The following is a 19,303-nucleotide window of genomic DNA, read 5'->3' as shown; positions in this document are numbered from 1 at the left end:
CGCTCACTAATTCAGGTTGCTATCTTTTCTGCAACTTATATTCTTAGTTTCCTAAAACACTAGAAAGTTAATATGACTCATCCAGGATCACACAGCCAGTCTATGTAAGCAGCAGGACTTGAACCCGGGTCTGCCCGGATCCGAGGGTAGTTTGACATCTACCTTAATGGATTGCCTCTCCCATACTTATATAATGCTTTAAAGTTTGCCAAATGTTTGCCTTATAGCTACCCCGTGAGGTCAATACGTACACATTATTATTGAGATGAGGAAACTGAGGCTCCCAGAAATTAGGTCATCGGTCTGAGTTCTTGAAGCTTGACAGTGTCTGATGATATATTTGAGCTGAGATGCCCTGACTCTAAGTTGAGTTCCAGACTGAATAACCACTGCTTTGTAACAATGGTGTCCTCTTTATTAGGTTTGGTCATGAGAGTCACTATTACTTACGAAGCGGGAAGAGTTGTCGTTCCTCACAGTCTTAGCATTGCCAAAGGCTTCCAGGGCGGGGTTAGCCTGGATGATTTGATCCTCCAGGGTGCCCTGTAGAGGGAGGAGACACCCCCAGCAAAATTTCATGCTCCCAATTTTGGCTAGGTCTGCAGATGGTGAGGTTGAAGAGCCTATCTGACTTGGCTGGGAGGTGTTGGGTGGGTGAATGTCCAGGCCAGGGTGGTCATGGGGCCAGAGCTGAGGATGGGCAGACAGGGCCCTGCCTCTCTCTCTCTGCCTTCTCAGTACCTCTTGCAAGGGAAGAGGAATCTAGTTTGTAGCAGGTGGAGGTATAACCCCAATCATTTGCTTTTGAATGAAGGGACTGCCTGTCTTGAGTGGTTCCCTCTGGGTAGTGGAGTCCTAGTGTCTTTGGCCATTCTGTATGATCCCCCAGGAACCCGTGTCCCCATGGGTACCTTGTTGGCATTGGCACTGTCCTTCTTGCCACGATCCCCTATGGCTGCAATGCTGGCAAAGTACTGGATGACACGTTTTGTGTTCACAGTCTTTCCTGCCCCAGATTCTCCACTGGAGGCAACAGCAGGTAATTAGAATTGAGTAATTCTCCACTCTTCTCATCAGAGCCTGCCCCATTCCCTTCCAATCTTATCCCAGTATTCCATCGATCATAATCTTGATTGCCTGAAAATCTTCATATCATCACTTAGCTCCCTCCATAGTATCTTACAGATGCCCTCTTTCCTCCTAGTGCTCTGGTCTTCTCCCTGAAACCCACCCACCCACAAGAGGGAAATGGGTATGCTTGGGCTAGACGGATGATGGAGACTCACGTGATAAGGATGGACTGATTCTCCCGGTCTGAAGAAAAGAATAGGAAGGAGGGATAGGGTTAGGATGTTGAAATAAGAGAGGAACTGGAAGGAATAGAGAGGGTTCCTTCCTCAGGGGTATCTCACCTGTCAGCATGTACTGATAGGCATTGTCAGAAATGGAGAAGATGTGGGGCGGAGCTTCACTCCTCTTTTTGCCCCTGTAGGCAGCGACCACCTCTGCGTTGTATACTGGCAGCCACTTGTAGGGGTTGACAGTGACACAGAAGAGGCCAGAGTAGGTCTGCAGCCAAGAGAGAGGGGCAGAGGGGAGGGTCAGAGACAGCATAGAGGTATGTGGAGGAAGGGGAAGTAGGGAAGATTCATAGATTCAAAAATGGGGGAGGCAACAGGCAGAACATGGCTATCGTGTTTTTCTGGGGTGTGTGTGTGTGTGTGTGTGTGTGTGAAGGCTAAGCAAGGTGTGTGTGTATGTGTATGTGTGTGTAGGCTAAGCAGGGTATGTGTGTGTGTGTGTGTGTGTTTGTGTAAGGTCTATTTCTAGAACAGGTAAGAGACAGCTAACTTGATGGAGATGAAAGTGTGTGTGTGTGTGTGTGTGTGTGCGTTCGAAGGCTAAGTGGAGTATGTGTGTGTGAGTGTGTGTGTATGTGAAGGCTAAGCAGGGAGTGTGTGTGTGTGAGAAGGCTAAGCAAGGTGTGTGTGTGTGTGTGTGTGTGTGTGAAGGCTCAGCAGGGTGTATGTGTGTGTGTGTGTGAGTGTCTGTGTATGTGAAGGCTTAGCAGGGTGTATATGTGTATGTGTGAGAGAGAAGGCTAAGCAGGGTGTGTGCGTGTGTGTGTGTGTGTGTGTATGTGTGTGTGTGTATGTGTGTGTGTGTGAGAAAGAGAGAAGGCTAAGCAGGGTGTGTGTGTATATGTGTGTGTGTGAGAAGGCTAAGCAGGGTGTGTGTGTGTTATATGTGTGTGGGGGTGGGGGTGGGGGTGAGGGTGTTGAGGGAGTGATTGACAGAGGCTCCCAGGAATCCTAAGCTTAGAGATGGAGACTGGATTTCCCCTGGATTGTTTTTCTAGCACTCTATAAGATGGGAGCTGATGCCCTGCCACATGTCTTGAATACCTCCACAGCTGTCCAGAGCTTAATTTGGGACATATTGAAAGACAGGAAACAGGGATCATGTCCCATTTTGGTTCTCCTTCAGGATGATTTAACCTTTTAGCTTGTGATGGTATGACTATCACTGTAACACAATGCTCTGGTCTGGATCCCCTAACACCCACAGTTGTGGGCACTCACATAGATCATCCAGGCTGCATAGCGCTCCTTGAGGTTGAAAAGCACGGCGGGCTCATGCAGGAACGTCAGCATGGCCATGTCCTCGATCTTGTCGAACTTGGGTGGGTTCTGCTGCATGATCTGGTCTTCTTTCACTGTCACCGTCTGGCAGGGAAGTGGAGCTCAGTTGTGGCACTGATGGTGCCTTTCTGCCCTCCCCAACTGCACTTGCAGGCATGGCAGCGGGCGGTGTTCGTGACTAAGGGACTTCCATCTTAGGCTCTTCCCTTAGCTTACTACTTCAGGCCTCATCTCTCACATAATCATCCTGTCTCCTCCCTGTCTGCCATCCTCCAGCTCTCTCCCACCTCTCCTGCCTCCTATCCCTTTTTCATGCTCTTCCTAGGTCCTTAGCTCTTCTCTGTGCCCACCTCCAGAATGCAGACCCCATGTCTTCTGATTCCAATCCAGTACCTTCCTGATTAACCACCATTTTTGTGGGCTAGCTCTGTTGGTCAGAGATCATATCTCTAACAACGTCTAACTGACTCATAACTATCTGCCCTTGATCGTCAGGGGGATAGAGTTGAAAGTTTGAAAGGCTCAGTGCAAATCCATTCTTAAATCTCACAGCCCAAGCCTTAGACGGTGGGTCAGTGAGATCCTCGGCTTTGTTTTTACGACAGAACCCAGGTTCCTTAGAGCTATTCTCCTCCCATCCTATCCTAAATCCATACCTCCCCGCAAACCATCCCAGGACCCTCTCTTCTCCTCTCTGTTCTTGGTCCTCCTGGTCCTCCTTTTTACCTTGCCATTCTCGGTCTCGGCGATGACCTTGCCCCCCTCTCGGGACAAAATTTTGGCCTTGACGAACTCTTCCTTGTCATCGGGCACAAAGCACTCTGTTCTGATGTCGAAGGGCCGGGTTTGTGCCTCTAGCCTCTCTTTATCAGACTTGCGTAGGTATTGGGCAGCAGCTCCAAACTCAGCCATATTGGCATCATCCATCTTCTCAGAGAACTAGAGGACAGGGCAAGGAACACAGCTGTAAGAGTTTTCAGTGACAGGAAAGGGGGAGGAGAGAGGGTTGATGGCTCTCTAGTAAGTACTCTAATAGCTGTGACCCAAATGTCATTCCAAGGACAAAGGACTCAGTGGCCTGAAGGGGAGCGGGTGGCACCAAGGCCAAGAGGTGATGGACTCAAACACACATAGGGTCTCAAGAAACTTCAGTTCTGAGATATTCAAGGGATAGTATTGAATTTAGAGATTCCCTTCACCCGGAGTTGACTGACTTCCACCTCCCTTCTAGTTCATCCATGATGCCATATTTATCTCTGGGTTCCTACCTCCATGTATTAGCTCTTCTTCTTTCAAAGGTCTACTACATTACCCTTTCTTTAAAGTCTGAGCTTGAAGCTAAAGGGGGGGTTGCGGCCACAGTATGAACATGAGACTAGGGAATGAGATAAGGCAATGGGTTGGATTCGTCTTTGTGGAACTCAGAAAGCAGATCCCTAGACCCCTCCACCTGGCTTCCACCATATGGCTGTCTGTGGCTGTGGGGAAAGAAGAAAGATTGGGTCTTACCTGGTTAGATCTTTAGAGAATTCAGAAGAATCTTGGACACTGGGGATAGAAGTTTGTAGTTAGGGATAAAAAAAAGAAGAGGCAGAGACACAGGCACACAAAGAGATTGGGGAAGGGAGGCAGAGATAGAGACACAGAGAGATGGGAGACAGAAAGACAGAGAAGAGAGAGACAGAGAGAAGACCAAGATAATAAGCATGATGCAGAGATGAGCAGAAAGAGATGGTCAGGGAAAGAAAGAACGAAACCGTGAAACGGAGAATGAAGAGAGAAAGAGGAATAAGAATAGAAAGATGGAGACATAAGGATCCCAAGGTGTCAATGGGGGAGGGGAGAAGGAGAGGGAGGGGGAGAGAGAGAGAGAGAGAGAGAGAGAGAGAGAGAGAGAGAGAGAGAGAAGAGAAGAGAAGAAAAAGAAGAAGGGAGAGAGAATGAGGGAAAAATAATAGAGAATGAGGATAGAATAAGAGGGAAAAAGAGAGAAGAAGAAGAGAGAGAAAATGAAGGAGAAAATAATAGAGAATGAAGACAGCATAAGAGGAAGAGAGAGAGAAAGAGAGAGAGAGAGAGAGAGAGAGAGAGAGAGAGAGAGAGAGAAGAGAATAAAAGATAAAAGAGAGAAAGTGAGAAAACACAGGAATTGGAGATGGAAATGATAATACAGACAAGGAGATGGAAGCACATAGAGCCAGCGAGAAATAAAGAAAAAGATAGAGACAGATGGGGTGGAAAAAGGAGGGTAAGAGTGAGGATAGTAATTAAAAAAACATACCGGGAGGGAAAGGACATACAGAGACAGTGATGCAGGAAGATAGAGTGATATGAGGATGGGGTTTGGGATGGAAGTGGAGGGGGAGAGAGAGAGAGAGAGAGAGAGAGAGAGAGAGAGAGAGAGGGGAAAAATATTTTTTCACTTTTTCAGTAATATTTCTCTCTAAATAAAACCCTTCCAAAGGCCACTATTTTCTGATGCAGTGTCCTGACCACCCTCCTCCCCACAACAAGAAACTTTATAAAGATAGAAAGTTTCCAGTGGAGTTCCCCAGGTGTGTGGGTGGGCATGAGGGTTCCAAAGGAGTGAGGGTGCCTTCTCCTCTGATCCCACTCCCTCCTTCTACCAACACCCCAGTCCCAAGGAGGTCATCGCTCCCCACCTCCCCTCAAGGTGGAGGGAAGGAATCTAGGGAATATCCCTCACCAGCCATCCCTCTCTTACCTAAGCCAACAGCAGACTGTGCAGCGTCTGTGTCCTCAGAGTTCCCTCTTTTATATTCCACCTCCCCCCCACTCCCTCTCTCCAAATTAGGACCCATTGTGAGGGACCCTCCCCCCTCCCTTTCTCCTCCTAGTTCCTCCCTTGATCCCTTTGCCCTCGAGGTGACAGCAGGACAGCCAGGCCCCCAGATTTGCCCATGAAAGGTACTTTGCCCCAGCCCCCTGGCTCTAGGACCTTTTTTTAGGCCTTGGGTGCATTCCTCACCTCAGAGGGGCTGATGGGCTGATAATGGTAAGACAGCAGCCTTCTTTCAACGCTGTCCTCTCTCCCTCCATGCTCCTTACCTCGGTTATTTTTAACCCAAAGGGTGGGTGAGGTAAAGTAAACTCATTGTGGGTCACCTTCTCCCCTGTTTGCTCAGTTGCTTATCCCCCCTACTCTCCAACCGTGGAACCCTGTCTCTCCCCCACCCCAACCGGAGAGGAAACTTTAGACTGGTGCCAGGATGATAAGATGAAGTAGGAAAGACCCCCGGCCCTTCCCTCTGACTCAGTTTCCCCTTTTGGGATGGAAAACAAATGCCACCTCCTACTTTTCAAGGAGATCCTACATCTGTCTCCCTGGCACCTATGGGGTGCCTTGGTTCTGGGAGACATTTGACAGCTCTGGAGCCGGAGGAAATAGCAATCTCATACCCTTCCTCCCACCCCTTCAAATCTCTTTGGACAGTGATTATTACTATCACTATTTCCAGTATATTAATACATAATCAATACACTCATCTCTCTCATATACCATATTTCCACATGTACATATTTTCATACATATACTCAGTCACACACTTAGATTTGCTCAGTCATACATATGCATACAATTACACAGGCACCCTCACCCTCCTGTCCCTTGTCACTCGGTCCCTGGTATTGGTGGGAGGTGGGGTAGGCAAGGAAAGACTGGAGGTGTTAATCCTAGGGTCTAAAGGGTAGGGGTGGTGACGAGGGACTCCCTTTCACTTGGAGCAGGTGGGGGTGGGATGGGGGATATAGGTGCCAGTGGGGATGACTGGGAAGCCTGTCATGCTCTGAGATTAACACTTGGGCTTTGAGTTCGGCATTGCTGGCAGAGTGATGGAACCTTTATATCTGCTCCCTCCCTCTCACCAAGAAGATACCTTTGTGGTCCCCACTCTACTTTCCTCAGGGGTGTTTGCCCTCACATCTCTTCCATCACCGCTCCCCCAACATCTCTTGAGCACCCTTGTCTATGCCCTTGGGATGGGCTACCTCATTGAGGCCGTGGGTGTCAGCCCACAGCAGACCATGCCTGTTGTGACTAAGTGGACATTGTGTCCAGGGAACTAAGCCAGAATTCTACCCCCTTCCAACCCATGCCAGGACACTCTCCCCAGACTCCCCCCTCCTCTCATCCCCTATCCCCTGCCACCTCTCAATATAGCTCCAGGAGTGTGAAAGAGGGAGGGAGGGAAGCCGAGGTCAGCACCCCAGAATAATGGAATTTTCCATTGTAGTCACACTCTCACGCTATTCCCAGCTCTCCAGGACCCCTTTCCTTACCCAGGATTATGTACTCCCTTCTCCCCAAAAGCTGTCTACATGAAATGCACCTCCACAAGAGGCATGCCCCCCAGAATATCTCTTCATACCCTCACAACTTCCCTTTGCCAACCAACATGAGCCCCAGATCACTCCACTATCAGGAGATGTGAACCTCAGATTCCTCTTCACCACCCCCCTACACCCCATGTACCAAATGCCCTATTTCTGCAGACTCAGGGTCATTTTATGTCATAGTTGGCTCTGTTTTGCCCAGAGCCCTATATGTCACTACTTGTCCTTAGCCCCCATCAGCCTGGGTACATGATAAGGGGGCTGAGAGTGCCAGGTTAGACGAGGTCAGGTCAGGGCAGTGAGAGCAGAGTGTGTCCTCAAGGAACCCTGTGTCCTGGGAAAGCTGGTGGGCTAGATGAAGGTATAAGGGTAGGGGCATAGGGAGTGGTGGTTGAATGGGTGATGTATGGGATCCTGGTGCCTGACAAAAGAGAGAGGATGGGGAGGGGTTAGACTAGTTCAGAGGCTCTGCTCTTCCAGTCCTGGTCCCTGCCCTCCCACCCCCTCCCCTTCCCCTTTCCTTTCATCAAGGCTTCCTCCTCCTCCTCCTCCTCCTCCTCCTCCTAGTCCCTATCTTCTCAAACCCACTCCCCCGCTCTGCTCAATCACTAGGAGGATGAGAGCTAGACCCAGAGAGCAGCACTTCGAAGCTACAGGTAAGGGGGAATTGGGGGCTTCCTCTCTGCAGGACCCGCTTCCAGTCTCCACACCTGTGGGACTCAGCCGGCCTCTCTTGGTTTCCATCTTCCCGTCTGTTTTTTCTTTCTCATTCTGACTCTGTCTGCCTCTCCATTCCAGGTCTGTCTGTGACTTGGATTTTCTCTAAAGTGTGAGGTTTCCCTCTAATATGACCCAGGACTACGTACTTGCCTTTGCCATCTCCCCCCAACCTTTCAGACCTCTTGGATCATCCTCATGTATCTCCATTCACCTTTCCATTTCTTCCTCTCCCCTTCTCCCCTGTCTTATACCTCCCCTATCTTTGCATCCTTCTTTCCTCCTTTGTCTTTGTTCTCTTTCTTTCTTGTCTTTCTTATTAAAATGCTTCATTTTAAACAAAAGTTAGCTTTTCCTCTCTCTCTCTCTCTCTCTCTCTCTCTCTCTCTCTCTCTCTCTCTCTTTATCTCTCTCTCCTATTTTCACTAGTCTCATTCCTACTTCCTAGCCTCTTCATTGTGGAGAGAGACAGAGACAAAGAGACGAGGAGAGAATCAGAGACGGAGTGGGGGGAAATGCCGGGAAAGAGGGAGAGGGGATAAGTAGGAGACTAGAAGAAAAAAGAAAGTGTAGAAAAAGAGGAAAAGAAGGGAGAGAGAGAGAGAGAGACTGTGAGAGAGTGGATCATGGAACGTCTCCCTAAGCCTAATCTATTTTCCTTCTGCTTTCTGCCTCTGTTTCTCTTTTCTCCTCTTTGTCACTCTTCCTTGGTCATTCTCTGTATCACTTTTGTCTCTCTGGTTTTTTCCTCTTCCCTTCCACTCGTGCCCACTTCTGCTTGCCCAGGGATTCCTCATCTTTTTATGTCATGGTCCCCTTTGGCAGTCTGGTGAAGCCTATGGGCCCTATGTCTTCGTGAGGGAAAAGGAAGGATACACGAATTTATTGGGTGCCTGCTCTGTGCCAGACACTGCACTGGGAGCTTTTTACAAATATTATCTCATTTGATCTCACAACACTCTTGGGAGGTAAGTGCTATAATTATCTCCATCTTATAGTTGAGGAAACGGAGGCAGACAGAAATCATGTGACTGGCCCAGGGTTGCACAGCATGTTTCTGAGGTTGGATTCAAACACAGGTCTTCCTGACTCCAGGCCCACTGCTTTATCTACTATGCTACCCGTTGCCTACAGTTATAATGAAAAGAAATGCTAAATTTCAGCTAGAGGCTGTTCCCATTGAAAACAAAGATGTAATTTTTTTCTTCTCCAAGTTCCCCATAAAATCTATCCATGGATCTTTTGGGTTAAAAAGGCCTTTTCTAGCCTCTCTCAATGAAGCTCCCACCCGAATGAAGTATTCTTCCTTAGGTGGGAGGGCTATAAGATATTTTTACTCTATCCTAGGGCTACTGTGCTGCCTGCAGGATCGAGGACTTACAGCCCCGCAGCTAGGGCTAGGAGTTGGAGGGCAGTAGTAGAAGGGAATTTCTTTAGGTTTCACCTTCACCTTCTTTCCATCCTATCCTATGGGGCTGGAATCAGACATGCTTCCTTCCAAGGCCTATTCGTCCCCTCCCTTTTGTCTGTGGTCTCAGCCTTCTCCGTAACTGCATACCCAACTTTCCTTCCTCCTCAGGTCTCCTCCCACCATTCCTCTATTCTATGACACCCCTTTTCTGCCTCTCTCAGGAGGTGTTGGCCCTCATGGGTCAAGAGAACACCCTCCGCCCTGGAAGGGGCAAGGGTGGGGATAGGAGATGTATAGAGCTTCAGGAAAGTAAGGGTGTGAAAAGGGATGCAGGGTCCTAGACTGAGGGGGTCAGACTCAAATAGAAGTGGGGGCCACTAAACAATAACAAGGATCCCTGCAGGCTGTGTATTGACTTAGTTTTAAAATGTAATGTTATTTTAGGTTTTATTGCATTTTTATTTATTTTTGTTAAATATTTCCCAATTACATCTTAAATCTGGTTTAGGCTGCACACAGGAATGTTGTGGGCCACATCTGGCCCCTGGGCTGTGTATTTGACTCCTCATTTCTAGCAAGGGGAGGGGGAAGCAGACCCCCTTATGCCCCGAGGAAAATACTGGGTGAGTGGAAAGGAAAGGAGGCCTCTAAGCAGGTACTTGGAGGGGTGGAGTAGGGTAGTGATTATCTCACTAAGTGACAGAATGGCATGATAGGTGAGGGGCCAACATGGCTCCCATCACATCTGGGTTCCAAGTCCTTGTTGCCCTTTACAATGACATTCACTAGGACTTAGAAGGTTATTCCCTCATTCAGGAGAACTAGCTTATAAGACCCATAACTTTTTCAATGTCTTTAGGAGTAAACCAGGGCAATGGATATGAGAGGCTATCTCATATCTGACAAAAAAAAGGAACGCAATGAGCAGATGCTTGATTTCTCCATGGGGTGTAGGTCAATATGATTGACCCAGGTTCAGAGCGAGAGCTATAGTCCCATGCTATGACAAAGCTAAGATAACCTTATCTTTTGACCAAGCTTTCTCTAGACTTTGACCAAACTCCAGAGCAGTCCTATTCTCTTCAGGCTCTAGAATGGGTCCCATCTTCTGGCAAGGCCTCCAGTCAGAAGGGAACATCAGGAGGACTCTTTGGTCTGTTCATAGGATCTTAGACCATGAGCTAGAAAAGACTTGGAAGTTGGGGTTTTTTAATAGATGAGGAAACTGAGGCCCAGAAAAGTTAAGTGACCTTGCTCAAGGTCATACAGGTTTTAGGTATTAGAGGTGAGATTTGAACCCAGCTCCTATGAATCCAGAGTCAGTACTCATTCCACTGTTTCGTGATGCTTCTTATTCCATGTTGTTCTCCATGGGATGTAAAGTAGAATCCAAGCCCTGGGCACCTTGTCTGATTCCAAAGTATAGGGAGAAGGGAGCTACTTGAGTGGACATCCACTCAAGTGGATAGCCATACATGGATGCCTCCTAACTTATTCCCCTGAAGCTTCTCCTTCCCAATAATTCATCCTGTCTCCCCACATTCTCTACATTAGGGCAAAGTGGCGCAGAAGAAAAGGCAGGAGCCAGTGTCTTAGCTTCTAGGAGAATTTTTTATTCTATTTCCTAGGCAGGGTCTATTGTACAGGGACCATGGAGTTAAGAAGGCCCATAATTGCACCTCCAGGTCAGTGCAGGACATTGTGGCCTGGCTACTCCTCATTCAAGCCCTTCTGAAAGGAAACAAAGTCCGAGTCAGTTCTGAGGGAAGGAAACCAGGGACCAGGATTATGGGAGAAGGGTCTGGTTCTGGGCTTCGATGGAACTTATGGTGCACTCTGTGGAAAGGACAGATATGGAGGTTATGGAGGAAGGTTGTGTGGGAGTCTCTTGGGAATCAGTGTAAAAGTTCTCCAGGGTTTGGATCACGAGGGGTATATGGTGAGGGTCAAAGGGGCAGAGGTCAAGAATTTCCAGGGTTGTAATGGGTTCAGTTTCAGGGATGATGATATGCCTGGGCATGATATTTATAGAATCATAGAATTTTAGAGCTAGAAGAGACTTCTAAAAATCTTCTAGTCAAACCTTTTCATTTTATAGAAATGGAAATTGAGGCTCAGTCACTGAGAAATGACTTACTGAAGGTGACACAGCTAGTTAGTGGTGATTAGATTCAGAAAAGAGTCTCTGTCTGTTGGGATGTGAAGCCCAATGTGTGAGAGACCCAGAGGACAAAAAACCTAATGTTTGAGAAACCATGTGGGGAGAGCTATGTACAGGGTGCCTGATAGAGGGATGCTTCTGGAGGGAGGTGCCATTTCTGAAGAAGCAATGGGGTCCAGGATGGGTGTGTTTAATATGGTGAGTATGGAGGCATTGGAGGTACAATGTACCCTACAAGGGGCTCACCTTGGCACCAATGTCACGGCTCTTGGCTCGAAGCTTGTTGACCTGCGACTCAGCAATGTCAGCCCGTTCCTCAGCCTCATCAAGCTCGTGTTGGACCTTCCGGAACTTGGACAGGTTGGTATTGGCTTGTTCCTCCTGTGGCAGGGGCAGGGAAAAGATCAGAAAGAAATGATTGGGGGTGGAGTAAGGACAGAAGGAGTTGTCTAAGCATCTTTGGCTTGGGGAACCAACTCCTTTTCCATTTTGGGCTTCAATTGGGCTACCTGGATCCAGACTCCTATCTCCTGTGTCCACTCCCCAGGCTTCCCAACTCCCATGAAGTGGACACTCACCGCTTCCTCTGCCTGCCGCTTATAGGCCTTGACCTTCAGCTGTAACTTGTCCACCAGATCCTGAAGCCGAAGCAGGTTCTTCCTGTCTTCCTCTGTCTGCCAGGGAACAGGGATGAAGAAGAAGTCACTGGAGAGCCCACTGACCTTTTTTTTTCTTTTTAATCCATTTACTGTTTATCACTAAACCCTCCACTAGGAACCACCATTTTCTGCTTTTCACTCACTATCACTGTAATCTCCTTAGTCTCACGGAAAAGTAACCCAGGCATGAGCTGAGATTTGTCTAGTGAAAAAGTTAAGGTTCTGGGCTTTGGCTCTGGAGATGGGGTTCTTAGCTTTTTTAGTGTCATGGACCCTTTTGGAAGTTTTATGAAGCCTATGAACCACTTCTCAGAGTAGTGTTTTAAATGCATGAAATATATAAGATTCAAGGGAAATAAATTATTTTGACATACAGTTATCAAATATTTAAAAAAAATAAGTACACACACTCCAGTTAAGGACTCTTGCTCTAGGGTAAAGGCTGGGTTTGGTTCTAGAACCTCAGATATTCCTAAAATGGAATTGCTACATGGAAAGTGGTATGTTCCAGATCTTTGGACAAATGGCACCACTAGTCCTTGTTCTAAAGGTGTTGCGGCATTTTAATTTTAGGAAGAAAGAACTTTCTCCAGAAACTGATTCTAGAGAACGAAAGCTTAGAGTTGGAGCTGAAAGTGGTCCTTGCCCAGAGGATTTAAAGTATTTTGGTGTTGTTTCTAGGATCCTGAGACCTGTAGAGCTCTTTAGGGGATCCTTATATTTACTTCCTCTTCCAAAATGTGGTCTTGACCTATGTTGGATGATCTTCATCCAGAATTTGGGGCATAGTCCCATGATGCTACACCATGAGGTTGAGTTTATAGGGTTGGGCTTTCTAGGGACTGATGATGTGGAATATGACTATGAGTTGGGGCATTAGCTGCTGCTTTCTCTGCCCTAGGAAGGAGCTAGCTATGCTGAAGGCCAAGGAAAAAGGGTTTACTTTATCTTAGGGGACTTGGTTCTAAATAAGAGGTATCAGACATCCTAGGTTACATGCAGCCTGCAATATTCTTGAGTGCAGTGGAATCAAATTAAGATGTAATTGGTAGGACATAGATGATGTTAATATGTGGTTTTCTAAGTTAACGTGCAGCTTGCAGGGAGCTTTCTGTATGGTTTAGTGGCTCCCATTTCTATTTGAGTTTGATACCACTGGTCTAGAGCAAAGGAGCCCAGAACACTAAAAGTGTTCTAAAGTCATTGTTTGGCTCACCTGGTAGGTGAGCTCCTTGATGCGCCTCTCACATTTCCTCATGCCCTTGACCGACTCGGCGTTCCGTTTCTGCTCCGACTCGAGCTCGTTCTCCAGCTCCCGCACCCGGGCCTCGAGCTTTTGCAGCTGCTTCTTGCCGCCCTTGAGGGCAATCTGCTCAGCCTCATCCAGCCGGTGCTGCAGGTCCTTGATGGTCTGCTCCATGTTCTTCTTCATCCTCTCCAGGTGGGCACTGGTGTCCTGCTCCTTCTTCAGCTCCTCAGCCATCATGGCTGCCTGGGGTGTGGGGATAGAGGGAGGGGGCCTCCTTAAGGCCTGGGCACACCAATGGCCATGAAGTCACATTGGTTGGGAGTAGACGGTGGGCTGGTGTACTCACGTCAGTGATGGCCTTCTTGGCCTTCTCCTCAGCATTCCTGCACTCCTGCACGGCCTCCTCCACTTCTGTCTGGAGCTGAGACAGGTCTGCATCCATCTTCTTCTTCTGGTTGATTAAGCTGGTGTTCTAAATTGGGGGTGGGGGTGGGGAGGGAAACAAAAGGCACACATGACTCACTGGATTGGCTGTCCTGTGTCCAAGGGTGGTTTACCCCAACTATGAACTGAACCAAGTTCAATTCCTTAATCTAAAAGTACATAAACAATGGTAATTTTTACAGTTATCTTTTAGTATATTTATGTAGTACTATAAGGTTTGCAAAACACTGTGAGCTCAAGGATTATTATCCCCATTTTACAGAGGAGTAAAGTGAGGATCTCAGAAGTTAAGTGACTTGCCCATGGTCATACAGCTACTGAATATCTGAGGTGGGATTTGAATACAGTTCTCCCAATTCCAATGTCAGTCCTCTTTCCACTCCTCTTATGCTACCATTACAAATAAAATATCCATGAGTAGAGACCTGGCCCTGGAGTCAGGAGGACCTGTGTTCAAATCCAGCCTCAGACACTTGACACACTTACTAGCTGTGTGACCTTGGGCAAGTCACTTAACCCCAATTGTCCTGCCTTCCCCCCTCCAAAAAAAGATATAAACAAAATGTCCTAGTTGAATAATCCTGGCATAATCAGATATATAGTCAAAGGATCACAGGGTCTAGTCCTGGAAGGGACTTATTCCAATGCCTTCATTTCACAGATGGAGAAACTGAAGCTGACAGTGACAAAGAAACACATTTAGGCTTGATGTCAGACAACCTATCTAACACTTAGAGTGCTCCATTAAGTCCATTCGATAGCTTTTTGTCATTGGAGGTCTTTAAGCATAGGCTGGATGACCATTTGTTGGGGATGGTATAGTGGGGTTTCTTTTTTGGAAGAGTTCTAATCAGACTAGATACTGCCGGGCCCTTTCCAGTTCTAAAATTCTGTAATTTTGTGTTACGCTCTGTACTCGGGAGACGACACTCAACAAGTGGTTTTGTTCTAGACCGCTTTCTCTGGTAGTATTAAAAATCACAATCAGGGAGTGCTAGAATGCGCTCAGGCTCCACAGCCAATTGTTAAATTAAGAGTGAACATTTAAACCTCAAAAATCAGCAAACTACAAACAGGGCTTTGTTTATTATTTTATTGATTTGCAGACTTAAGAAAGTGATGCAGATTAAATGTAAAAGTATGGTGCTCTTCAGAGAGCCGGTTGTTAAATGTTTGCCAGCACACCCCTGATACAAGGACCAGTGGAGTTCCCCTCTCACCTGGGAGTGGAGCAGCTGCACCCGCTCGCTGGTCTCGATGAGTTCCTGTTCAGCCAGCTTCCGGGCCCTTTCTGTCTGCTCCACCACGGCCCGTAGCTCCTCAAGCTCTGCCTGGAGCAGGTTGTTACGGCGTTCCACGATGGCGATGTTCTCCTTTAGGTCATCATTGGCCCGGACTGCATCGTCCAGTTGGATCTGGGTGTCCTAAGAATGAGAGAAACCGGCATTAGATAGGATAATGGCAGTAGCATCAACCAAGAGGGACCCCATCTGGGCTGACCTGGGCAGCTATGAGATCCATGATGGTTTAAAAAACTTGGGGTTCCCATTCCCCCACGCAGTGACCAATACTTCTGCTATGACCTTTGAGTTGCTGCTCCAGATACCAGGGTTCTAGAGCTTGTACCAGAACTTGCTCCCAATATACGATCCTAGATTTAGACCCAATAGAGATCTTAGAGGCCACCTAGAGCAGCTGGTGGATAGAGGGCTGGGGCTGGAGCGAGGAAAACCTGAATTCTAATCAGGCCTCAGACACTTACTAGTTGTGTGACCTTGGGCAGGTTGCTTAACCTCTATTTGCCTCAGTTTCCTCAACCGTAAAGTGGGGATAATAATAGCACATTTGTAAAGTGCTTGGCACAGGGCCTGGTACATAGTAGGTATTATATAAACATTAGCTATTATTATGATTGGACGGCTGGGTGGTATAGTGGATAGAGTGCTGGGCCTGAAGGAAGGAAGATCTGAGTTCAAATCTAATCTCAGACACTTACTAGCTGTGTGACCCTGGGCAAGTCGCTTAACCTTATTTGTCTCAGGTCCTCATCAGTAAAACGAGCTAGAGAAGGAAATCGCAAACCACTCTGGTATCTTTGCCAAGGAAACCCCTACTGAACAGCAACAACAATTATTGTCATTATGATTATTTGCTCTAAGCCCTTTGTTTTACATATGGAGAAACTGAGGCCTGGAGAGGCTAAGTGACTTGCCCTAGGTAGTGGAGGCAGGAGCTAAATCTGGGTCTCCATCTCCAAATCCACCGCTCTTTTTGCTGAACCACTAAACATCTGTCAAACCACTCATTTCCACAGTGGTGGGGGGATCGGCAGGGGGAGGGGGGCACAGAATGCCTTTGGCTCTGAGAACGCTGATATACCTTAAGCAAGCCCTGTAGGGTCTTGACTTGCTTCTGGGCCTCAGCAGCTATGCGATTAGCGTGGCTGAGCTGGATCTCCATCTCGTTGAGGTCTCCCTCCATCTTCTTCTTCACCCGAAGGGCCTCGTTCCGGCTGCGGGTCTCAGCATCCAGAGAGGTCTGCAGGGAGTCCACCACCCGTAGGTGGTTGCGCTTGGCCTGCTCCATCTCCTCATCTTTCTCTGCCAACTTCCGTTCAATCTCTGCCTTGATCTGGTTGAACTCCAGCTGTGCCCGGAGGATCTTCCCCTCCTCGTGCTCCAAGGAGGCCTGGGAGAATGAAGGAGAAGAGCTAAGAGTGAGTGGTTTTTAGGGCCATAGGAACATGGGATGGAGAGGTGGGTGTGACGAGTTATGGATGCTGAGTGAGGTCGATCATAAGGGAAAGGGGAGAGAGCCTGGCATAGTGGATCTGAGATGGACTGAGACAGGACGGCCTTGGCTCAAACACTATCTCTGGTACACACCGACTGAGTGAACCTGAGTAAGGCACTTGACCCCTCGTTGACCCGGGAAACTAATTCTCTAAGACTATATATTGCAGAACAAGTATTGTTCCTTCCACACAGGTAGATTGCCAAATCTGCATTGATTCCTCCCTGAGGAACACAGGCTGAGTCAAAAGAAGAAAGAAGGAATAAGGGAATGGGTCGTGGAGGTGATACAGAAGAAGAAAGCCAGAGACCTAAGGAGATGGGGGCTTCACAGACAGAGGAGAGGCAGAGTAAAAAGAAGGTGGCCAGTATGAGACAAAGCAGAGGAGACAGGTACAACATGAGTCAGGGAGAAGAAAGAGGCCTGGATTTGGAGTCAGAGGCCTTGGGTTTGAATCTCAGCCTTGCCACTTACTACCTGGATGGCCTGGGGACAGTTATTTAGGGGATTCAGTTTCCTCATCTGTCAAAGAAAAGAGTTGGACCAGATGACCTTTAAGGCCTTTTGAAGCTCAAAATCTATCTGGGAGATACTGAAAAGAGGACAGGAGAGAAGACGAGTAGGTGGATGGAATTTGGAAGATGGACATAGAGGAAGAGAGGTAAGAGAGAATGGGCCTGAGCTGATGGGGAGGGAAGGCAGGAGACGAGGAGAGGAAGGGCATTATGGGGGCCCAGGCCTCTCACCTCTGCTTCCTCCAGGGCTGACTGCAGTTCCAGCTTCTCTGCCTCTAGCTGTTTCCGGATCTTCTCCAGCTCGTGGATACTCTTCCCGCTGGAGCCCAACTGCTCTGTCAGGTCTGAGATCTCCTCTGTAGGTCAAAGACAGAAGACCTGGTTATGGGGTTGGGATCCTTGGTATAATCCCATAGGGAAGGGAGCCTTTGGCTGCAGGAGTCATCAGGATTCCCCAGGAGAGCCGTGACTGACGTATTGTCATTTCCTTCCTGAACCGCCAGTTGAACAAGTGGGTGGGAGGTAACAGTGACAGGGCCAGCTGGCTCATCACCACATCTGCTGCTGCCTCCTTCCTTGCTCTGGTCCCTCCCTGACTCACCTTGGAGGTTCTTGTTCTCCCTCTTGAAAGTCTCCAGATGCTCCAGGGATTCCTCATAGGCATTCTTCAGCTTGAAGAGCTCGGTGCTGAGGGAACGAGCCTCCTTCTGAGATGATTCTAGCTCCGACTGAGACTCCTCATATTTCTGCTTCCACTCGGCAAGGATCTAGGCAAAGATGGACCAGATCACTCGACAGGTTCCCAGGGCTGGCCCCCTGCTGCTTCCCTCCACTTCAAGGGTTCTGGGTTCCATGATCTTTGGCTTGTATTTCCATCCACAGCACTGTCTCCTTCATCCCCAGGAGAGTTTCTCCTGGTCCTTTTACTACAAATTGCTCCCTTCCATTAGCCCCTCTAATGCTATCTTTCTTTTTCACCTTATTCCTATACCATATTCCTTCTCCTTCTTGCCCTTTCTTCTTTCTTCGTCTCCTCCATCTCTCTACTTGGATTCCCCTTATCTTTAATCTTCCTCCTCATTTTTCTTTCCTAGTTCCCTTCCCCCTCCTTTTCCTCCACAGCTTGTCCAAGTTTCTCTGAATTTTATCAAGGGCCAGGGATGGGGACCAAGTCACTCAACAGAGTCTCCAGGCTCCCCTCCCCTCAACCCTATTCCTGGGGCCTCCTTCCATACCCACTTCCTGGCCCATTTCTCTTCTACATCCTCACCTTCCTTGCCTTCATCTTCTTTGGCACGCCTATCCTCCCATCTCCCCATCCCCTTGGCTTCCTCTCCCCAAATGTCTCTCTTTGCCTCCTTCTCCATGCCTGGGCTCTACCCTCTGGGCATCACTCAGATCCTCTGTGCTCTTCTTTGGCCCCTTTTACTCTTATCCAGCTTTCTCTTCCTTCTGTTCACCTGCCTCTGACTTTAGCCCCATTGTGGAGATTCTACCCCCTTGTCTCTCGTTCCTTCTTCATCTGTAGAATGGCCCACCCAGTAAAAGGATTGGACTTGGAGTCATAGCAGTCATAATTGAACCCTGGGTTTACCGCCTGATACCTGCATGACATTGGGCAAGTTAATTTCTTCATCTGTAAGATGAAGGCATTGTGATAAGTGTCTTGAACATCCCTTCAGGCTCTAAAGCTTGGACCGGATGAGCCCTCAGACCCTGTGGCAGTCCCTCTCCATCCTGCCTGTCCTCACCTTGTCAAAGTTCCTCTGTTTCTTGTCCAGAGCAGCAGCAGCAGCATTGGACCGTTCCACATCCACCATCAGGTCCTCAATTTCATTCTGCAGTCGGTGCTTGGTCTTCTCTAGGGATGCGCACTTGGCATTCACAGCCTCCACGGCCTCCTCTGCATCCTGTAGCCTCTGGGCCAGCTTCTTCCTGACCAGGGTGGAGGTAGGAGGCAAAGCAAAGCAGCATGAACCATCTGGGAAATGATTTCTGGGCACTCCTATGGCCTGCAAGGCCATTTGATTAATCCAGAACCTTGTTAGAGAAACCTAGAGCAGCCCGAGGCTAGGTACTAGAGTGATCTGGGCAACACATAAACAGCACAGTGACTGAAGACCAGCAGCCTTAGAATCCTTCTTAGAGAAACCTAAAACAGTCTTTGGCCAGGCATCAGAGTGATCTAGAGAACATGCAAATGTCTTAGTGACTGGAAGAGGAGCTAAGAGCACTGGAGTGATCTAGAACCCATGCTAGAGAAACTTAGAACAGATAATCTAAGAACAGGTACCAGCACAATCTGGAGCCCACAAAATTGACATGCTACCTCCACGACATTCACTTAAGATAAAGAACA

The 19,303-nt window shown here is 48.1% G+C and overlaps 2 protein-coding genes across 4 annotated transcripts in view; both read right to left on the bottom strand.

Moving 5' to 3' along the window:
* MYH6 (myosin heavy chain 6) overlaps positions 1-5,400 on the bottom strand; it is a 46,178-nt gene extending 40,778 nt beyond the window's left edge. Inside the window, exons 1-8 of the mRNA XM_036769500.1 lie at positions 5,368-5,400; positions 4,152-4,190; positions 3,369-3,581; positions 2,583-2,726; positions 1,413-1,569; positions 1,287-1,314; positions 912-1,023; positions 451-543 (exon numbers count right to left, since the gene is read on the bottom strand). Of these exons, the coding sequence (XP_036625395.1) occupies positions 451-543; positions 912-1,023; positions 1,287-1,314; positions 1,413-1,569; positions 2,583-2,726; positions 3,369-3,569 (735 nt within the window). The 5' untranslated portion in view covers positions 3,570-3,581; positions 4,152-4,190; positions 5,368-5,400. The remainder of the gene's footprint in view (positions 1-450; positions 544-911; positions 1,024-1,286; positions 1,315-1,412; positions 1,570-2,582; positions 2,727-3,368; positions 3,582-4,151; positions 4,191-5,367) is intronic.
* A 5,315-nt stretch (positions 5,401-10,715) lies between these two features.
* The window catches only part of LOC118859071 (myosin-7), a 33,268-nt gene continuing 24,680 nt past the window's right edge, over positions 10,716-19,303 (bottom strand). The window contains exons 31-40 of one of the 3 annotated variants that reach the window (XM_036769499.1): positions 18,696-18,879; positions 17,546-17,711; positions 17,176-17,300; positions 16,016-16,324; positions 14,857-15,060; positions 13,539-13,664; positions 13,160-13,435; positions 11,863-11,958; positions 11,531-11,665; positions 10,716-10,959 (exon numbers count right to left, since the gene is read on the bottom strand). In XM_036769499.1, coding sequence (XP_036625394.1) covers positions 10,948-10,959; positions 11,531-11,665; positions 11,863-11,958; positions 13,160-13,435; positions 13,539-13,664; positions 14,857-15,060; positions 16,016-16,324; positions 17,176-17,300; positions 17,546-17,711; positions 18,696-18,879 — 1,633 coding nt within the window. In that variant the 3' untranslated portion in view covers positions 10,716-10,947. The remainder of the gene's footprint in view (positions 10,960-11,530; positions 11,666-11,862; positions 11,959-13,159; positions 13,436-13,538; positions 13,665-14,856; positions 15,061-16,015; positions 16,325-17,175; positions 17,301-17,545; positions 17,712-18,695; positions 18,880-19,303) is intronic. The other 2 variants (XM_036769496.1, XM_036769498.1) reach the window with 2 other exon arrangements.

Source organism: Trichosurus vulpecula, chromosome 8 (assembly GCF_011100635.1).
Source record: "Trichosurus vulpecula isolate mTriVul1 chromosome 8, mTriVul1.pri, whole genome shotgun sequence".
Taxonomy (NCBI): domain Eukaryota; kingdom Metazoa; phylum Chordata; class Mammalia; order Diprotodontia; family Phalangeridae; genus Trichosurus; species Trichosurus vulpecula.
Note: the sequence above shows the minus strand (reverse complement) of the source record. Positions and strands in the feature narration are given on the sequence as shown.